Source organism: Zalophus californianus, chromosome 7 (assembly GCF_009762305.2).
Source record: "Zalophus californianus isolate mZalCal1 chromosome 7, mZalCal1.pri.v2, whole genome shotgun sequence".
NCBI classification, from domain to species: domain Eukaryota; kingdom Metazoa; phylum Chordata; class Mammalia; order Carnivora; family Otariidae; genus Zalophus; species Zalophus californianus.
Genome location: NC_045601.1, coordinates 35,882,948 through 35,903,292, shown reverse-complemented (window position 1 = coordinate 35,903,292; position 20,345 = coordinate 35,882,948). Strand labels below are relative to the sequence as shown.

Below are 20,345 nucleotides of genomic sequence, written 5' to 3'. Positions count from 1 at the left end.
ATCTGAAGAGTTATTTAGGAAGTAGAATCAACAGATATTAAATACGTACAATATGTATATACATGTGGATTATATATATAATATGTGTATTAAAACACACACACATACCATGCCTCCAAGCATCATGCCTCCAATAACTTGATTTTACTTTTATTTAAATTGTTTTCAAAATGCTGCGGGATATAATTTCTGTACTCAAGGGATAAATAACAATAAATTATCCTAAAATTTCACGTGATGCTGAGAACCATGCTAACCATAAATTTTATTAGCCTTAGCTTGATTACTACATGTTCTGAGGATACAGTGATTGCAATCAAGTACCCATGTATATAGGTTGATTCAAGTAAAACTGTAGTTAAATAATTCAAAGAAAATGTTAGATGGGTGTTCTGGTCTTTAATTATAAATTTTTTATTCAATAAAAAACACTATGTCTAAACCATAATAAAATATGGTTCTTGACAATGCCCATTTGTTCAAAGTTTTACAAGTTCATGTAATTTTGTAACTATCTCTACTGAAGGATCTTATTCAAATACAGCACTATGGCTCATTCTGGAGGGCAGGAAACAGGTTTCACTGTACAATGATATCACCAGGTCATATTTTCTAGTGATTCAATAACTATTTTAAATGGGTGATTTAGAATTGTTCCATTAGGAAGTGAACTGGCAATTTTAATACATTGCTATTTTCTAACATAATGGATGATATTTTAAAATTCTTTTTTGTTAGAGTAAGATAAATCAAATAGCTCATATTGGAATAGCTAATATTTTTCATGATATAGTTTTTTAAGATTTTATATTCAAAACATTTCCAAATAGAAATGTTACATCTATAATATATATTTATTTTAGGAATCTCAAATAAGTCAGATAAAACATTACATAAGCTAGAGTAGAATTAGGGCATATGACAATGCTAATTACTGGCCAAATTTAATCAGGTTTAACTGATGACTTGACCGAAGAAGAAATCATATCTGTAAATAATCTAGTCAATTACAAACTGAGATTGTGAGCATAAAATAATGTGAAACTTAACTGTATTTGTTTATCAACTTAAGTTCTCCTGTACATTACCATTCTGAAATTTAGATGAATTTATGTGAGATTTCTAAGAGAATGAATTCCTCATATTTGCTTAAAAATATCAGAATGTCAGGGAAAGTGGAAAAGAGAGACAAGGTATGTGGCACTATTAACAGTGGATCAAAGATCTGCTATCATTCTTTTGATAAAATCCATTCTTTGATAAAATCCACCTACAGCAGATACCATTAATAATTACCAACTCCTCAAAGGTGATGTGTATTAGCATTCATAATGAACTTTTAAATACTTCTAATTAGGATAAAATGACATTTTTAAAAGGACCACTGTCAATTAAAAGTGACTGAGATGTTTTTGGTTTTGGATATATAACCAATTACAATCTATATTCACATAATTCTTTGTTTCAAGTTTTTATTTAAATTCTAGTTAGTGAACATATAGTGTAATAGTGGTGTCAGGAGTAGTATTCACAGAATTCTTTAACGAACCTTCAATCAGGAATAGCTAGCTATATTAAAGATATAATAAGTGAGATGACTACCCTGAGTGCATATATGATTCTCTAGGACATGCTATTACAAACCAATCCTGTGTGCATTTTATTCCTCTGTGTACCTGAGATATTGGTGGTCACATTGATGGCTGTGGCTGGCCCAAAGCCTTTGACTGTGCTGGCTCTTATGAAAAACTGGTAGGTGGTTCCGGGATGAAGATGCATAAAAACATGATGTGTGCTGTTCCATAAATTTGATACAGTCTGAGGAGGTCCAGCCACTGGAACTGCAGGATCAAATGATCTTATGCTGCTGTAGCTGACCTGTTTTAAGAAATATATTTGCTATTACATATCATGATATAATCTAAATAAAGCTTTTTTACATAAGATAGTATTCAAGGGTATCTCTGTGGAGTGAATCACATTTTTCTTAAACTTCTTTTCCTTCTCATTTGGATATGGTTATTTCCCAGTCATTCTATATCTAATGTCTGTCTATCCATCCAGCTGGCCAGCCGGCCAGCCAGCCATAGATATACCTAGAGGTAAAATATCTGACTGTACCAATGTGCATCTATTTTCTTCCATCAAAAGATAAACTAATTTACTTAAATACGGGTACACATACATACACAATCTTATGGTTATATATTTTAATGTATATGAAACACAGAAAGTGTTCAACAAATGTTTGTTGTAAGTAACATCATCCCATACTTTGTCCGAATCACATAACAGATTTCATTAAACAGCACTCGAGTGTGCTGACAGGGTCACAATTTATGACACTGCCCTAATGATCCTCGTTCCCATGATGCACTCTGTAGCCGCTAGAAATTTAAACATTTTACGCTCTAATCAACACTGACTATGCAGGAAGAGAACTACACATTTGTGCAATTATAATGATCTTTTCTTCTTTTTAGCTTCCCCTCTTTAAAAATTAGATAATGATTTATAACAAAATTGAGATGAAACTCTGGAATAGTCAAGTTTATAATACATTTTGCTGTCTTGGGAGTAATCTTTTATTCTGAAACAAATGACATTCAATGGCCTCCCCTAACTACAATGTATCTTAATTTTATAAAAATTCATTCTTTACAACCATCAGTAAGCCTGTTTGAAAAGGCCCATCCTGCTTCTCTAAAACAACAACAAAAACACATTTACTTTAAGAATTAGAAAATTCTAGGTGCCATCCAATATTTGTTTTGAAACTCAATTTTGGGATCAAGGAATTTGTAAAGTAAAACAGAGGTGTACTAAAAATGATTTGATCTCCTAATCCTCACTTACTTATTTTCCATTATTTCTCTCCAACTTTTTCCTTTTACTCTCCCTTCAACCCACATTTCAATTATCTTCCTTATTCTCCCAATACCTCATATTGAGTGATGATTCCATTTGGATCCAAAGGTTCTTTCCAGTTCAAGAAGATCTTATTTTCAAAGGATGTTCCTTGAAGAGAATTGACTGGTACAGGGCCAGGCACTACAAATATACACATTTTTGGTTATAAAGATCCTTACATCAGAAACAGAAAAAATAAATACTGTAAGTTATATAAACCAAATTAAAAATAAAAAAAAAGTGTCCTTAAAAAGAAAATAAGCTATGTGACCAGTTTTCTGATTTTTAACAAATGGGAATTTAGAATAATCTATAAGCTTCTAATGCAGAAAATATACAACTCCAAAGTTATTTTTATTCAAAAGAATAGTCTATCACCTTAGAGAGTTGAATAAATTGTATAGCCTAGTTTTCTCTGTTGTATACCTCTAATAACATGAAGATCTCATTTGTAATTTGTTTCAAGAACACAACTATATTTCCCTGAAAGATATTCTGAAGATTATGATAAGCCCCTAAAGTATCTCCATAAACAAATTTCATTAAATAATGAATTATAATAATAATTAACACTCCTCAGACTCAAAAGCCAAATCATAGAATACTGAATTGAAATGCCCACTAAGAGTCAATATGATTCTTACTGCTATCCTTATTAAATTTCTATAATTTAAAAAAACACAGCACTGATTATTACAATTTTTTAAAAAACTTTAAGATGAATAGGTTCAAGTATCATTGCTTTAGTCTTTTAAATGGAATTCCCTCTTGCAAAGCTAAGCATCAAACCATTTTATAATACCAGACTTGTTTAGAACTCAACAATCAGCATAACCGGTTCTGAAGTGTCCCCAGGTATGACAAGAGTTGAGGGACCTTCATACCAGTCCTTATTTGCAAATGTCACATAACTGACAATACCCAGTGGCAGCAATGAACAATGTGTCAGTTTCTATTGACAAAATATAAAACATCAGATACTTTTGCTCTTTGCTTTTATGTATTTTATCTAAACACATAGTTGCTATTTATTCACAGAAATATCCAGTTTCTTGTTCTGATAATGTTTAAATATATATCCTACCCATCCTACTTTGCTTAAAAAATGTGTTTTCTTTTGAAACACTGACCCAATACTGGCAAGTATGGTTTTTAATTAATATTTTTCCTTAATCTAACGTTTCAGTGAACTTCACACATGGCATTATCTAGAAACGTAGTTGCAGAGTATACAGCAATTTTGTGAGGCTTGAAGTAAATTAAAAATCACCAGATCAAAGGAAATGCACTGCATTGTAGCTAGCAGCATCAAGAAATTCTGAATGATATGTCAAAGTAGGAAGATTTATTTCAGACTACAAGGAGACGATGAATGATGTTATGACCTCTGGGACAGCCAATATAATTTGGCACATTAATAATAAATTCATAAAGAAAAAAACCATAAAGGAAAGAAACCCATAAACAGAAAAGATGCCAGCACTAAACTTCAGAATATATGTACATGCATCTGTCAGCTGAGGGCTGAGGGACAACTTAACCAAAGGCATCCATTCCCTGGCAAGTCCCAGGTCCACTGTATTGGCACAGACTATACAGTTGATCCAGGCAGAGAGGCCATCATGGCCCCTATGTGTACTCTGGGGCACTTACAGAGGCTGCCATGGGTGTTAGTTTGTTAACTAACAAGGGTGATAGCTGTTATGTCATTTGAGTAGAGTGAAAACAAACTTCTGATTGTGATTAAGGAAAAGTATTTCTTCACCTTTCCATAACTTTCAGAGATGATGACTGCTGGAGGTAGGAGGAGATAAGACCCCAATTAGTGAGAAAATGTTTATTTGATGGTATTATAATTGCTACCTGTGTTCACTAACCACAATTTGGCCAACAAATATATAAAATGGTACGATATATTTCCAATTGTTTACAAATAAAGATAGTTAAAAATGTTTGCATAATTCCACATTGGAAGAGGGACAGAATTAAAAGCATCCTTCCTAGAATTTGTCTATTTCTCTGCTCTTCTTCTTCTCCTTTTTTTTAAGTGGGTTCTACACCCAGCATGGAGCCAATGGGGCCTGAACTCACGACCCTGAGATCAAGACCTGAGCTGAGATCACGAGTCGGATGCTTAACCAAGTGAACCGCCCAGGCCCCTCTCTGCTCTTCTTACACATATTCTACTTTGTCAATAAAATTCACTTAAAGTACCTACAGGTCATATTTGTAAGAGGGAAAAGTCTGTGGAAAAATTATGGCCAAGAGTACCACGCTACTGATCTTGCACCGGGACTAGTATGGTGGACAAGAAAAAGAACTACACTTAAGTGAATGACAAAACACACACATAAACAGGTGGGGCGGGGAGTGGGCACAGGTAAGTTATATTTAATAACTCTCCACCTCTGAAGGAAGACAATGTCTATGTAGAATGTCTATACGTACTTTTGATTTGTGTAAATACAACATGAAGTTACTAAGACCGTCATCATGGCGGTCTTCATATTGCAGGGAATGTCACTTCACATTTCCACATCAACAGCTTTTAATGGAGACAGAATGCTGACTTTCATTCCCCTGCTTGTGATTTATTTGAGAGCTGTTTCAGCTATTTTTTTTTTAAAGAAAGTCCTTTAAAATATAACTCTCAAAATGGAAGAGAGAGGAAAAATGAAATGTGGGTGGGGCATGATTATATTAAATAAACACTACAGACTTTAAAATATAATAAATGTACATTTAAAAATAGCTCTGTATTAGCAAAAAATGTCCCCAAACCAGGGTTTTCTGCTGAGTTAACTTCATAATATTGATTTTTGTAAATGCTAGGATAAAAAATGAAAACAAAATCTCATACAAAAAATTCTACCTATGCATTAAAAAATGTATGCAATAAATTAAATATAAATTCTACCTTAGGGTTCTGGTGGGAAATCATTTTAGCTTTGCTCTCATGATTTATGGATGTCCCTAGTATTCTTTTCATGAAATTATATTCTTTTTAATAAAAGGTGGTTGATAATTTATTCTTTTTCTATGTATATAGGGCAGCAATAATTTAGTAAGACTGACTTAATTAGATCATCATAACCGATCGATCTTTGCAACAATAGATTATGATTCAGACATTCTGTCCCCCCTCCCAGGAACATTGAGTCATATCAAGGGTTCTATGTAGAAACTGGAGCTCATGTGAGCAGATCTGAAGACTGAGTTACTTGAAAATACTTTATACAAAGTTTGTACTGCAGTCATTTAGTTTTATACATAAAACAAAGGAGAAGAAAAAAATTCTCACAGTAGAAAGAATTACTTTTTGACTATGCTATGAAATAATAATACGCAACTCAATATCATTACAGCTAGTAAAAATGTTCTTCAAAACATACCTTAAAATAAAACTAGAATAAGAAACAATATTGAAATTATATACTATATAGTTAATTTCATTCTATGTTTATAAAACTGTTTCTATATAAAATAGCACAGTCATGAAGTTGATGAATTGAGGACATAACTTAAGATTCCATAGCAATTCACTTCCTGATTATTAATCTACTTGCCTGTACACCCAAAAATACATTTAAAAATTTAATGAAATATGAAAAAGTTATATGAGCCTGACTGCATTCTTTGGTTTATGGGAAAGAAAGGCAAACTAAAAGCCATACCAAAGTATACCACCAAAACGAATATATTAATAGAGAGTGACTGGCAGAAAAAGCACAAATGTAACTGAATCTAAAATGACCAATTAAGAAATCAAGTTTTTAAAATTTTAAGGGTAGGCAATAAAGTGTGTGAGTACATTCTTATTACTAAAAACATGGCTTACAAAGTAGAGTAATACAGACATTTTAGTATTTATCCCACTTTATGAAATGAGATAGAGATTTTTCAGAGCTTTTGAATCTGCTTAGACTTTCCATTTCTATCATCCATCTATGAAACAACTAAGCTAATTATTCTTTCTTATATAATCATGTGTTGGGGTGTGTTCTGTGTGGGGGGGATATGAGTGTGTTTATGTATTAGAGCAAGTTTGTTGTTTGAAATATCATTAAGGCTTAGATTAGGTATAAATTCAAACATGATAGTTGAGGTAATCATGTTTGGTTACGTTAAACATGACAAAGTACATTTATCATAAATAAGTCTTAGGTTTATTCTTTGAAAATTTAGGAATATGAGAATAACTCCATGCATAATTTTAGGACAATATTGTTTCCTTCAAAGTCTGAGGTACATGAGGTTGAAAAGCTCTCACTGTCCTTTATGACAACAAAAATAATAGAACCAATCTGGGTCATTTCTACTTTTCAGAGTGAGAGTGTTTGAAGTGATACAGAGAAACTTCTAGAAACTGTGGTATATTTGGCCTATCTTCAGGAAATCTCATACTTGATAGACATCAAGATCTACATCTGTGCCTAAAGTTCAGAACTTGAGGGAAACTGGAAACACTTGGGTATGAAATACATCCTATTTTCTGAAATCCAAACAAAAACCTACTGACAGGCTATTCAAGGAGAAATTCAGAAGGGGATGAGATCATCTTATTTAAACTTTTCATAGAGAGATGAGAAATGGAAATCTAGAGGAGTAAACAGATTGGGTAAGGTGATAGAGGTATTAGTGCCAGGACTAAAAACTCAGGATTCCTGACTCCCAGGTTCAGCTTTGCCTCCATTCACTAAATAGGCCATGTTTTCCCCCTACATGCTTCCATTCATAATGGTAAATTTTGGAAATGAAATGTCTTACAATGAAATAATACATTACTGTTATTATCAGAGTATCATCATTTGTACATTTTTTTGGGTATAGGGCACATTTCTCTTGAATCAAGAAATGTACTCATTCACATTAATGACAAACTATAGTGCTATAGCAGGTGTGGACAAATTATAATATAATATAAATGTTTGTTCCTATTACTTAATAATTTGGAAGTGACACACATAGATATTGGACATTATATAGTTAAATTCCTTGGGTGGTAATAAAATGGATAAAAGATGACAGCTTGCTGATATCTGATAAGGGCCTTTATCGAGACTTAAAAGATATGAACTTCAACCTTCTTTTATATTTAAACTTACATGAAACCATCTGAAAATGAGTGGAATAGGCAAACGGTGCTGTTTCCAAATGTTAAGGAAAATGAAAGCTGCTATTACTGGTTTGTAAAATGTGAAGAACTAAATTTTAACCAAGTGCATTTTACCAATAGATAAATGATGTAATGCCATGAATGGTGAAAATTATTTTTGCACATTTGATAGGAACAACTTTATTTAAACTTTAGTGTAGTTGTTACTTCTCTAACATATAAAAACAGAAAAGAGTAGAGGTACATTTCATCTAGTATTTGATGCTACTCTGAAGACTATTAAGCTTTTTAGTTAAAGGCAAACTCCTTTCAAAGTTAACCTCGTTAAAAGTATTTAGTAGATTTCAGAATCCAATTCAATTTTGGTGACTCTAAAGAAAATTATAAGCAATGACATAATCCTGTTATGTAATTCACCCTTTTTAAAATAATGAAGTATGAACATACCATCTTCATCAGTTTGAATAATCGTCTCTTCACTCTCCTTCCTGCCTTCTGGATTGGTTAGGATCATCTTGAGGCTGACATTTGTATAAGGTGGCAGATGGTTCACAACATGCTGAGGGGCTTTGGGGTCCATGTCCAAGCAGTCTGCCTTGCTCTCATTGTGACCACGGAAGTAATGGTAGCAGATAGTGACATTAAAAGTGTGGCAACGAGTAATATTATAACCCAGGGATTCCCAGTCCACAGCAATGTGTCTTGCCTGTATCTCAGCAATCTTTAATGTCTTTGGGGTTCTCATAGGTTCTGAAAAATAAAGAGGCAGACGGCTGTCAACTTTACAATGAATAATCTTGGAAAAATCAAACACTGAGCATGACATAGCATGTGTAAACCTAGGAAAATGTGGAAGTCATCTTTTATTCTCATTTTCTTTATTTACTCATGATCTTATTCCTGAAGGTTTCGGTCAGGGACTATGATTTACCAATGGGAAAAGAAATGGAAAATGTTAACAATCCATGGTACTCAGGAACATGGCGAAAAGACAAAACCCTGAAAATGCGGCCATAATGCTTTTATAGTTGTTGTTGTTACTGCCCAATTCCCCATCTCTCTTTTCTCTTGTCATTACTGAGCAAGTGAATTAGCTAATATATCATAATGGATAAGAGTCAACACGTTCTGCTCTATGATTTGTCATGTCACCAGCTATGGTGTATACTAATTAGTCTAATTGTAATACTAAACTACCATTTACCAAAAAGTGATGCAGATATTAATTAACATTTATTATTTCAGTAATGATGTTGTTCATCAAAGCAGAAAAATATCTGAGAAAAAGTGCAAGAACACATGTGGATATTCACATTGTCATCGATCCTTCTTGATCTCTTTCTATCTTTTCCTAGGAAACACTCAGGTCTGACAGTCCATTCACTGTCACCCAAACCAAACTGGGAGGTGAATTTCCATTCAACTGGAAAATGCTGGCAGAACTAAACACTCCGAAGACTGGAGTCCATCCATCACCGCTTCCCAAGTGTATTCTTTCCTCATGCAAGACTAACTTTAATCGTCTAACTTAATCAAAATAATTACTCTATGAAAGTCATGGCCATGGCAAAGTCTACACAGTAAACAAACCAAAATACAGCTAAGCTTTCATACATTGACTGGACAAAGAGATTAAAATCAAGGCCAAGGTCAAAGCCATGTTGGTACCTCCCTTAACTCACTAAGAATAGTCAATGCTCTTGCTAAATGGGAGTCAGTAGACAAAAAAAGAAAGAAAATAAATGATACAAAAAGCCCAATTTGGGTGTTTTTATAAATTTTCATTTTTGAGATTAAAATCTCAGTTCTGTAAAAATAAACAACATGGTACACAGATGGCAAGCCCAAATTGGGATTCCAGTTCAATGTATTATGTGTGCCATCTGAAATACACTCTGGTGGCCATTTAAAACCTCAAAACTACAAAAATACATACCAATACATGCAAATTAATCCATGGTAGAATCCAATGCTTAGGTTTTAAATGCTGTGTGCCAGTCTTCTGATTATGCACAGTATCTAGTCTCCTTATTTTATCACTTTTGTTTTGTGTTTTACATTAAGCATTGTAAATAAGTTGGAAGAAAGATGTGGCTTTCTAACCATTAAAAAAACTCTTTGTATGTCTAGCTCTATGCTCACAATTCCCCATCAGGCACAGGAGTGAGCTGATGGCACATACAGTTTAGTCTACAGTTCAGTGAAAACACATTCTTTGGCACCCCTGACCACTAAGATGACCAGGCAGTCGTAGGTAGCATCATCCTAAAATTCTCAGATAAACTGTGATTTTAGTGCCTAATGGTAACAACCTGATGGAAGTTACAGGTCATGTTCAGGTTAGGCCATACTTTGTGACAAAAGTATCCAGAATAAGAAAGTAAGATTTCTCCCTAAAACACTTGCAGTATATGAATATCTCCCATAAAATGATGACCACAAACACTAAAAAATATATACTCTGTTTAAAAATTTTTTTTAGATATAGTATTTATATACTTGAGAAACGTCTTATTTTGCATCTGAAATTCCCTTTATAAATTTCTCTATTTCCAAGTGATCACTCTCTTTCATTCACCTTTTCATTAATCCTGCTATTCAATTTGCACTTACCCTGCATTCTAATATAATTTTAAAAGCATAAGAAAACCATAAAAAATTGAGGAAGACACAAATAAATGGAAAGATATTCTGTGTTCATGAATTGGAATAATCAATATTGTTAAAATGTCCATATACCCAAAGCAATCTACAGATTCAGTGTGATAGCTATCAAAACTCCAATGGCGTGATGCCTGGGTGGCTCAGTTGGTTAAGTGTCTGATTCAGGTCATGATCTCAGGGTCATGAGATCGATCCCCTCATCTGCTTGAGATTCTGTCTCTCCTCCTCCCTCTGACCCTTCCCATCTCTCTCTCTCTTCCATGCTCTTTCTAAAATAAATAAATAAATCTTTAGAAAAATCCCAGTGGCATTTTTGAAAGAAATAGGACAAACCATCCTAATAACGGAACCATTAAAGACCCTGAAAAGTCAAAGCAATCTTAAGAATGAAGAACAAGGCTAGAGGCATCATGCTCCCTGGTTTCAAATTACATTACAAAATTACAGTAATTAAAACAGTACTGTACTGACACAAAACAGACACATAGATCAGTGGAACAGGATAGAGAGAATTATTTATAGCAAAGGAGCCAAGAATATACAATGGGGAGAGAAGAGTCTCTTTTTTTTTCTTTTTAAGATTTTATTTATTTATTTGACAGAGACACAGCAAGAGAGGGAACACAAGCAGGGGGAGTGGAAGAGGGAGAAGCAGGCTTCCCGCCGAGCAGGGAGCCCAATGTGGGGCTCGATCCCAGGACCCCGGAATCATGACCTGAGCCAAAGGCAGACGCTTAATGACTGAGCCACCCAGGTGCCCTGAGAACAGTCTCTTTAATAAAAGGTGTTGGGAAAGCTAGACAGCTACACAAAAAGAATGAAATTAGACCACTATTTTGCACCTTATACAAAAATTAACTCAAAATAGATTAGACTTCAATGTAAGACTTGAAACCATAAAACTCCTAGAAGAAAATATAGGCAGTAAACCCCTTGACACAGGTCTTGGGGATGAATTTGTGAATCTGACACAAAAAAGTGAAAGCAAGAAAAGCAAAAAACAGGTAAGTGGGACTGCATCATACTAAATAAAACGCTTCTACACAGCAAAGGAAAGCATCAAAAAGATGAAAAGGCAACCTACTCAATGGGAGAAAATATTTACACCTCATATATCTGATAAGGGGTTAATAACCAACATACATAAAGAACCTGTACAACTCAACAGCAAAAAAAAAAAAAAAATCTAATTAAAAAATGGGCAGCAGATCTGAATACACATTTGTCTGAAGATGACACACAGATGGCCAACGGGTACATGAAAAGATACTCAACATCATTAATCACTAGGGAAATGCAAATGAAAAAACAATGAGATGTCAGCTCATACCAATCAGAATGACTACAATCAAAAAGAGAAACAATAACAAGTGTTGGCAAAGATGTGGAGAAAAGGGAGACCTTGAGCGTTGTTGTTGGGAATGTAAACTGATGCAATCATTATGGAAAATAGAATGGAGTTTCCTCAAAAAATTAAAAATAGAACTACCCCATGATTCAGCAATTCTACTTTTGGGTACTTATACAAATAAAACACTAATTTGGAAGATACATGCACCCCATATTTATTGCAGATTATTTATAAAGCCAAGATATGGAAACCAAAGTGTGCACGTATCTATACATATAAACAATAAAATATTATTCAGCCATAACAATAAGGAAATCTTGTCATTTGTGCAGCATGAATGGACCTCAAGGGTATCATGCTAAGTGAAATGTCAGGCAGACAAAGACAAATACTATATGATTTCTCCTATATGTGGAATCTAAAAAAATTAAAAAAATAGAAAAGAAAAAAAATGAATAAAGTTCATAGATACAGTCAACAGATTGATGGTTGCTAGAAGTGGGAGTATGGGGGTGGAAAAATAGGTAAAGGGGTTATAAATTTATCAAAAATACAAAGTAAATTGAAAAAATGTAACTGTGTTAGAGATAGAAGACACAACTTCATTGAAGGGAATGGGGAAAAATAACCTAAGTAAATTAAGAAATGAGTAGAGGCAATGAGACAAGAAACAAACAAAAAAACAAAAAGAGCAGCTATTCCTAGTAATGATCTAAAGTTTACAGGTGACTTTAGGGTGCAGCATCATCGAGACACCATGATTCTGAACAGTAAATGTGGAGGCCTGTTCAAAGAAAAAAAAACCTGTCAGAAAACCTGTCACACTTGTCAGAATGGATAAAATCAACAACACAGGTTGGTGTGAGGATGTGGAGAAAAAGGAACCCTCTTGCACTGCTGGTGGGAATGCAAACTGGTGCAGCCACTGTGGAAAAAAGTATGGAGGTTCCTTAAAACATTAAAAATAGAACTACCTTACAATGCAGCAATTGCACTACTAGGTATTTACCCAAAGGATACAAAAATACTAATTCAAAGTAATACATGCACCCTGATGTTTATAGCAGCATTATCTACAATAGCCACATTATGGAAAGAGCCCACTGTCCATCAACTGCTGAATGGATAAAGATGTGGTATGTATGTATATGTGTGTGTGTGTATATATAAATATATATATTACACATATATATATAAAATATTATCCAGGATTAAAAAATAATTAAATCTTGCCATTTTCTACAAGAGGGACAGCGGTAGGGAGTATAATATTAAGCAAAATAAGTCAGAGAGAGAGACAAATGTCATATGATCTCACTCATATGTGGAATTTAAGAAACAAAACAAATGAGCAAAAGGAAAAATAAAAGGGAGAGAGACAAACCAGGAAACAGACTCTTAACCATAGAGAACAAACTGATGATTACCAGAAAGGAGGTGGGTAGGGAGATGGGAGAAATAGGAGATAGGGATTAAAGAGTACACTTAACATCATAAAAAAAGAAAAAACTAGAAAAAAATAATAAATGAAAAAATAAAGTAGACATATGAATGTGAAAAATGTGGAAATGAAAAGTAGAGGGGAAAAAGGAAGCTATTTAACACTTTCTGAACTGAGAGCCTTAAGAAACAAATCTTAAATCTTGTTATATTACCGACTATATATTTCTACATTTTCTCCTAAGCTAATCATAGAGAATTAATTTTCCTATTTATAAATTTAAATAATTATAGAAATAAGTAGAAATGTTCTTCTAACTAATCTTATTATATCCAATTTCTTTTTTGCCTTCTGGCTTCCTCTATAAAACCCCTCTATAGAGCACTGAAAACAGGGAATGCATGTGCTATTTAATTCTGCTCTGGGTGAATAGCTATTGGAACTGCTTGAAGAAGTTCTGAATAGCCCTAGAGCTAAGGCAAAGTATGCACAAACTTGGTGCTTCTCTAGGCTTGGAAGAACAAGACCAGATGCAAATGTATCCACACGGAGGGACTCGATGTCAAAAGCAGAAGGTACCTGGAGGCAAGAGAAAGAAAAGCAAAAATGAACTATTGGGACTTCATCAAGATAAAAAGCTTCTGCACAGTGAAGGAAATAATCAACAAAACTAAAACACAGTGTATGGAATGGTAGAAGATAGTTGCAAATGACGTATCTGATAAAGGGTTAGTATCTATAATCTATAAAGAACTTATCAAACTCAACACCCAAAAACCAAATAATCCAGTTAAGAAATACCAGAAGACATGAATAGACATTTTTCCAAAAAAGACATCCAGATGGCTAACAGACACATGAAAACATGCTCAACATCTCTCGGCATCAGGGAAATACAAATCAAAACCACGATGAGATACCACCTCATACCGGTCAGAATAGCTAAAATTAACAAGTCAGGAAACAACAAATGTTGGTGAGGATGTGTAGAAAGGGGAACCTTCTTGCACTGTTTGTTGGTGGGAATGCAAACTGGTGTAGCCACTCTGGAAAACAGTATGGAGGTTCTTCAAAAAGTTAAAAATAGAACTACCCTGTGATCCAGTAATTGCACTACTAGGTATTTACCCAAAGGATACAAAAATACTGATTTGAATGGAAACATGTACCCCAATGTTTATAGCAGCATTATCAAAAATAGCCAAATTATGGAAAAAGCCTAGATGTCCAACAACTAATGAATGGATAAAGATGTGGGGTGTGTGTGTGTGTGTGTGTGTGTGTGTCTACACATATATATGTATATCTAATGGAGTATTATTTGGCCATCAAAAAGAATGAAATCTTGCCATTTGGTGCACCTGGGTGGCTCAGTTGTTAAGCTGTCTGGCTTCAGCTCAGGTCATGATCCCAGGGTCCTGGGATCGAGCCCTGCATCGGGCTCCCTGCTCCGCGGGAAGACTGCTTCTCCCTCTCCCACTCCCCCTGCTTGTGTTCCCTCTCTCGCTGTGTCTCTCTCTGTCAAATAAATAAATAAAATCTTAAAAAAAAAAAAAGAAATCTTGCTATTTGCAACAATGTGGAGGGAGCTAGAGTATATCATGCTAAGCAAAGTAAGTCAGTCAGAGAAAGACAAATACCATATGATTCCACTCATATGTGGAATTTAAGAAACAAAACAGATGAACATATGGGAAGGGGGGAAAATAAGAGAAGGAAATAAACCACAAGAGACTCCTAAAGACAAACAACAAACAGGGTTGATGGACGGAGGCTGGTGGGGGATGGGCTAGATGGGTGATGGGTATTAAGGAGGGTACTTGTTACGATGAGCACCGGGTGTTGTACGTAAGCGATGAATCACTAAATCCTACTCCCGAAATCACTATTACACTATATATTAACTAACTAGAATTTAAATAAAAATTTGAAAAAATAAAAAAAAAAGCAGAAGCAACTCACAACCCTTTACTTTCTTAATCTCCTATTCAACAAATAGGTAGACAGGTAGATAGCTATCCAGCTTACACACCGTGGAAAAGAAAACAGTTCTACACCCTCAATTCTTCTATTTCTATGAGTTGGCAAAAGTTGTATCTATTATGTAGTATGTAAAAAAATACCTAGGGTTCAACTTTGACAGTGAGAATTTTGTTTTGGTATATTTAAATGCTGCTTACTTTGACTCTCAAATAAACCATATTTTTAAAATTCTCATTTTAAATTAGGGGAAGGTAGCTTTATAAATCCTACACATTTGTGTATAAGCCACTACCATAATTTCAGTAACCAGTATTTTATTGACTGGTATAAAAAAACAAAGAGTTGTGAAAAGAAATCGTTTTCTAAGAGGCAGATTCATTCTACATGGTCAATATGTTTTTAAATCTGTATTTTTCACAGTTGCTTAAGGAAATACTGCAAACTGTACTGTTATTACTAAAACAGTGACTTAAAACATAATTTTACTTTCACCTAGTGTAATATTCAGAAACACACATTCAACACACACACAGACACACACACACACACAGCACAAAACTCAATTATTTTGAGCTCTATGGCATCTGCAATAACTCAGAGGATGTCACTGTCTAATTACATTTTCTTTTAATTGGCATGTGCCCTTTTTTTCCCCAGTTTTTATTGAGGTGGGATCTTTTCAGCCACACACACACACACACAAACATATTTGTGCATGTACACTTATATACATATACTGTCTATATGATCGGGACTCTTCTATGCCACTCCTCTGAATTCTACTAGGTCTGATGAGGGGCAACTATATATAGATGGATTTTTATATTAGAGCATAAATAGCAGAGACTCGAGACTGTTCTACTATGACATTAATTCAGAGAAAAGCCTATCAAAGAATTCAACAATAAAATTACCTAAAGTCCTCACAATGATCCATTATTCTTGTGCCTCACCAATAATTTCACTGTATTTCTGAGATATGAATATGTGAAATTTTTAATTTTCTAAATTGAAATAGTCATAGAATAACCTGAGGTAGAAGGATATTTCTGAGAACTCACTATGATATATACAAGCTGGGTATAAGTGCTGTTTTGAGGACTGAATAATTTAAAGAAATGACCTAACATGGTGAATGGCACGCAGGGGCACCACAGGAAAGAGCATCTATAACAAACAACGTAAATAACCATAATGATGATAAAACAATGGAGATCACATTCATTAATGCCCTGTCAAGTGTTTTGAAATTTATTAAATGTTCTTTCTTCCCAATTTTTTACTTTCCATTTTCAAATTTTTATTAGGTATTCCCATACATGTGATTTTATAAAACAGTTCTCGTTCTTTCTCTCTCAATTTTACTTTTCTAGTAAAAGGAAATTCAGGAAAAAAACAAGAAATTGAAGAAAGTTGTGGGGCAAAATTTTGGCAGAAACTTGGGAAGAGGTACAGCAAGGGAGTAACCTTCATGTAGCAAAGGATCACATTAAAATATTTTGTATAAGTCATTCATATGTTATTGCCTCTTACATAAAGTACACAGATACTGTGGAGGATGTTAAAGTGAAAGAAACAATAATAGGCCACAAGGAGCTTAACATGTATTTAGTAAAGATGGTAGCTAAGAAAAAAAGATAAATAATTAAAACAGTATGATATAAGTGGCATATGAATAGAATAAATTACTATAGGAATTCAAAAGGGAGAAAGAACTTTCACTTGTCCAATGGAGGAGACATTTGCAGCATTAGATCTTAACGGATTAGGCAAGAAGATCTATAGACATAGTTTGGAGAAATAATACAAAAGGAGAGGAAAATAATGCAAATCCTATTTGGTTGCTGAATAAAGTTATCTAGTAGGAGATTATGTAGGAAAAACTGATCGGGAAAAGATGGGGAGTATGTTGGATGGCGTGATAAGAGATTACACTTGATCTAAAAGGCTACAGAGAGTCACTGAGTGGGCAGAAAATTGATATAATGAATTAATTACTCTAGAAAACTTAATTTGGAGGTCGTATCAAATGTGCAGGCCTGGAGGTAAAGAAATCCAAAGATTGCAATGTGTTAGGGGAGAATAAGGGGCTAAGAAGTAGTGTGACTTCAAAAGGGATAGAGGTAACGTTGGGTTGGAAATTGGTGAGCCATGAACAGTTTAAAGTTAAGTTGGTAAAAAAAAAAAAGAGAAGAAAAGAAAGAAAAGAAGTCAAACTCTCTAGATCATTCTACTTTTTGAAATCTGTGTTCAGTAGATCAGTACACTAATTCAACTCTTTCCCCTAAGTCATCAGTCAGGGGAGGTTCAGACTGGGTGAAATCCGTGACATAAGGACTGAGGACACTAGCAGTGGAATTAAAAGACTTAATTAATTAATTAATTAATTAGAGAGCACTCAAGCGATTGGAGGAGGGGCGGGGGGGGAGAGAGAGAGAGAATCTTAAGCAGGCTCCATGCCCAGCACAGAGCCCAACACAGGGCTCCATCTGACAACCCTGAGATCATAACCTGAGCTGAAGTCAAGAGCCGGAAGCTTAACCGAATGAGCCACCCAGGAGCCCCTGGAATTAAAAAGGTTTAAGGCCATCTGTGATATACTTGGAAAATAGGGTTGGGGGGGCTTACATTAAGAAGCAGGTGAAGAAACTGGAACTATAAGCAAAATCTAGTCCTTTCCCATTCTACTCTAGCTGATGAATCTCAACTCCTTTTATTAACTGCCCTGTAGACAAATGTGCAACCAAATTGGCATAAAACCCTCTTCCATTCATTCATTTCCAATAAATCCTAGGAAAATACTAAGCTGTAAATTGAAAAAAAAATACATGATGAGAAATGTCAGTATTATCTGGTTTTCTCTGTTTTCCCTGCCAAATGTTGATCAGCCAATTTTACTAATGTTTCCCATTCCCTTTTTCCTCATATTGCTCATCTACTTCCTAGTTGCTATAGTGAAAGTGGCCACATAAAATCAAGAAAAATTAAAAAGACATAGTAGAAAATTTACATAGCAAATCTATAGCCAGGATTATACAATTAGCAGGTAAACAAAGAAGTTCACATATCACTGCCCCTACTTAAATTCTAAACAGATCGGGCCTGGGATTTATGCCTGTAACAATTTTTGTGTCAAATATTTAACCCAACTTGATAGGATAAAATGAAGAATTAATAATTCTCTGAAGGTTAAGAAAAATAAAGGCAACATGAACAGACAGAACATGTTGACTTTGAGTCACTTCTCAATAGCGAGATGATTTAATAAGTGGTTCTAGATAATAGATAAAAGGGAATTCAATTTTTTTGGTCCTTGCTAAACAACACGTGACATGACAGGTCAATATCCATGTCCTTTTGTAGTGATAATCTCTAGTTATTCTGAAAGAGTTGTGAAAACAAAAGCTTTAGCAGCTACAAGAGAATCAAGAGCAAAGATCGTCTTTCCCGAGAATCAGTTTTTAATGATAAAACTTATTATCCAGCTGTCAGTCAGAGAAAAACAGAAGATGTCCCAAAGCTCATGCCAAGGGAAAAAAAAAAAGAAGATCTTGTCAAAGATGTACACAAACTAAGAACACTGAAGCATGACAGGGAGCTTCCATGCTCCCGGCTGCCTTTTCATCAGAAATCCTCGAAGCTGACTGCAAAGCACAATTTTCATTCCATTTATTAAAACAAATACAAGGAAAGTGAATTTCCTGACTGCGAGGGAAAATATTTGTTAGTGTAAAGTAAAAAAATAATTGAGATGAAGTTTCTGAACAAAGGTGACTTAAAAGAAAATAAAAAGGAAGAAAACACTGGCATACCTTGGGGGAGGAAAACCCTAAGGTCTTTGGAAGAGACTGTCTTTACTTTTCCCTACTGATGCTTTGTATTTTTATTCTTTTCCTTGTGCTAAGGATTGAGGATAATCAAGGTTTTACATTGCACATCTTTTCAATCCCATAGCATCATTAGTCTTGCCAAAAGATTTCATCTCTGCTCCCATGGGTCAAATTGAGTTAATGATAAGTTGGCGAGATGACTTGATTAGTACGGTAACATGAGGGAGCCTCAGGTCCAGGAATAATCACAAACCAACTGTCAGCTGTTCTGGCTTTCTGGCTGTGTTGTTAAAATGACAAGCTTGGACTCAGGGGATATAGAATGACAGGGTGTATGGCTCACTCAGCCCTCCTGCAGAGTCACAGAAATATTTACCCAGCACCATCAGAACAATACCAAGCACATCATTAAATTAAACCAAAACATGTCATTTTCACTGCTTTTCAGAGTCTGACTGAAGTTTATCAGATAATTCCAACAGCCGTAACATTTGCATCCTCTCTAAAATAATACTAAGGAAAGCATTTGATTTTTAGAGAACAAGAATACCAAAGTGACAAGGAAAAAAGACAAAGATAATTCTTTTTCCAATAGATACATCTTACTGAATGTCATATCATGAATCCTCATTTCTAAAACAGGAGGAATGAAATTTTGGGGCCTCTTTAATGTTTTTTTCTCTTAAGTGTTTATGTGATAATATTAGACTGTATTGGAAGAAATGTGATTACCATCAATGAATCCACTTCAATTCATCTCTGATATTGCATATTCCACTTATGTGTTATAATCTGAACACAATTTAAGAAATAAAACAGTCTCAAATAGATACCTGCCTATACTTGAATAAAGCATAAAATAGAAAAAAGAAAAGGCATTTTCTTAATTTATGGAAGAAAAAAAGAAAAATCGACTCCTACTTTAAAAACAAGCTTTATCTTTCATAAAAATATTTAGCAACAGCATTAATCAGACACGAGAGGTAGAGTGATTTGTATATAACCCTAAAAAATAAAATGGCTTTAGAGGAGTTGTATATAGCGATGACA

General features: G+C 34.4%; 1 protein-coding gene across 8 annotated transcripts in view; it reads right to left on the bottom strand.

The window, feature by feature from the left end:
- PTPRK (protein tyrosine phosphatase receptor type K) overlaps window positions 1-20,345 on the bottom strand; it is a 553,961-nt gene that overhangs the window by 111,789 nt on the left and 421,827 nt on the right. For all 8 annotated transcript variants that reach the window (XM_027601765.2, XM_027601758.2, XM_027601759.2 and 5 more), the window contains exons 8-10: window positions 8,474-8,776; window positions 2,942-3,051; window positions 1,677-1,878 (exon numbers count right to left, since the gene is read on the bottom strand). In XM_027601765.2, coding sequence (XP_027457566.1) covers window positions 1,677-1,878; window positions 2,942-3,051; window positions 8,474-8,776 — 615 coding nt within the window. The remainder of the gene's footprint in view (window positions 1-1,676; window positions 1,879-2,941; window positions 3,052-8,473; window positions 8,777-20,345) is intronic.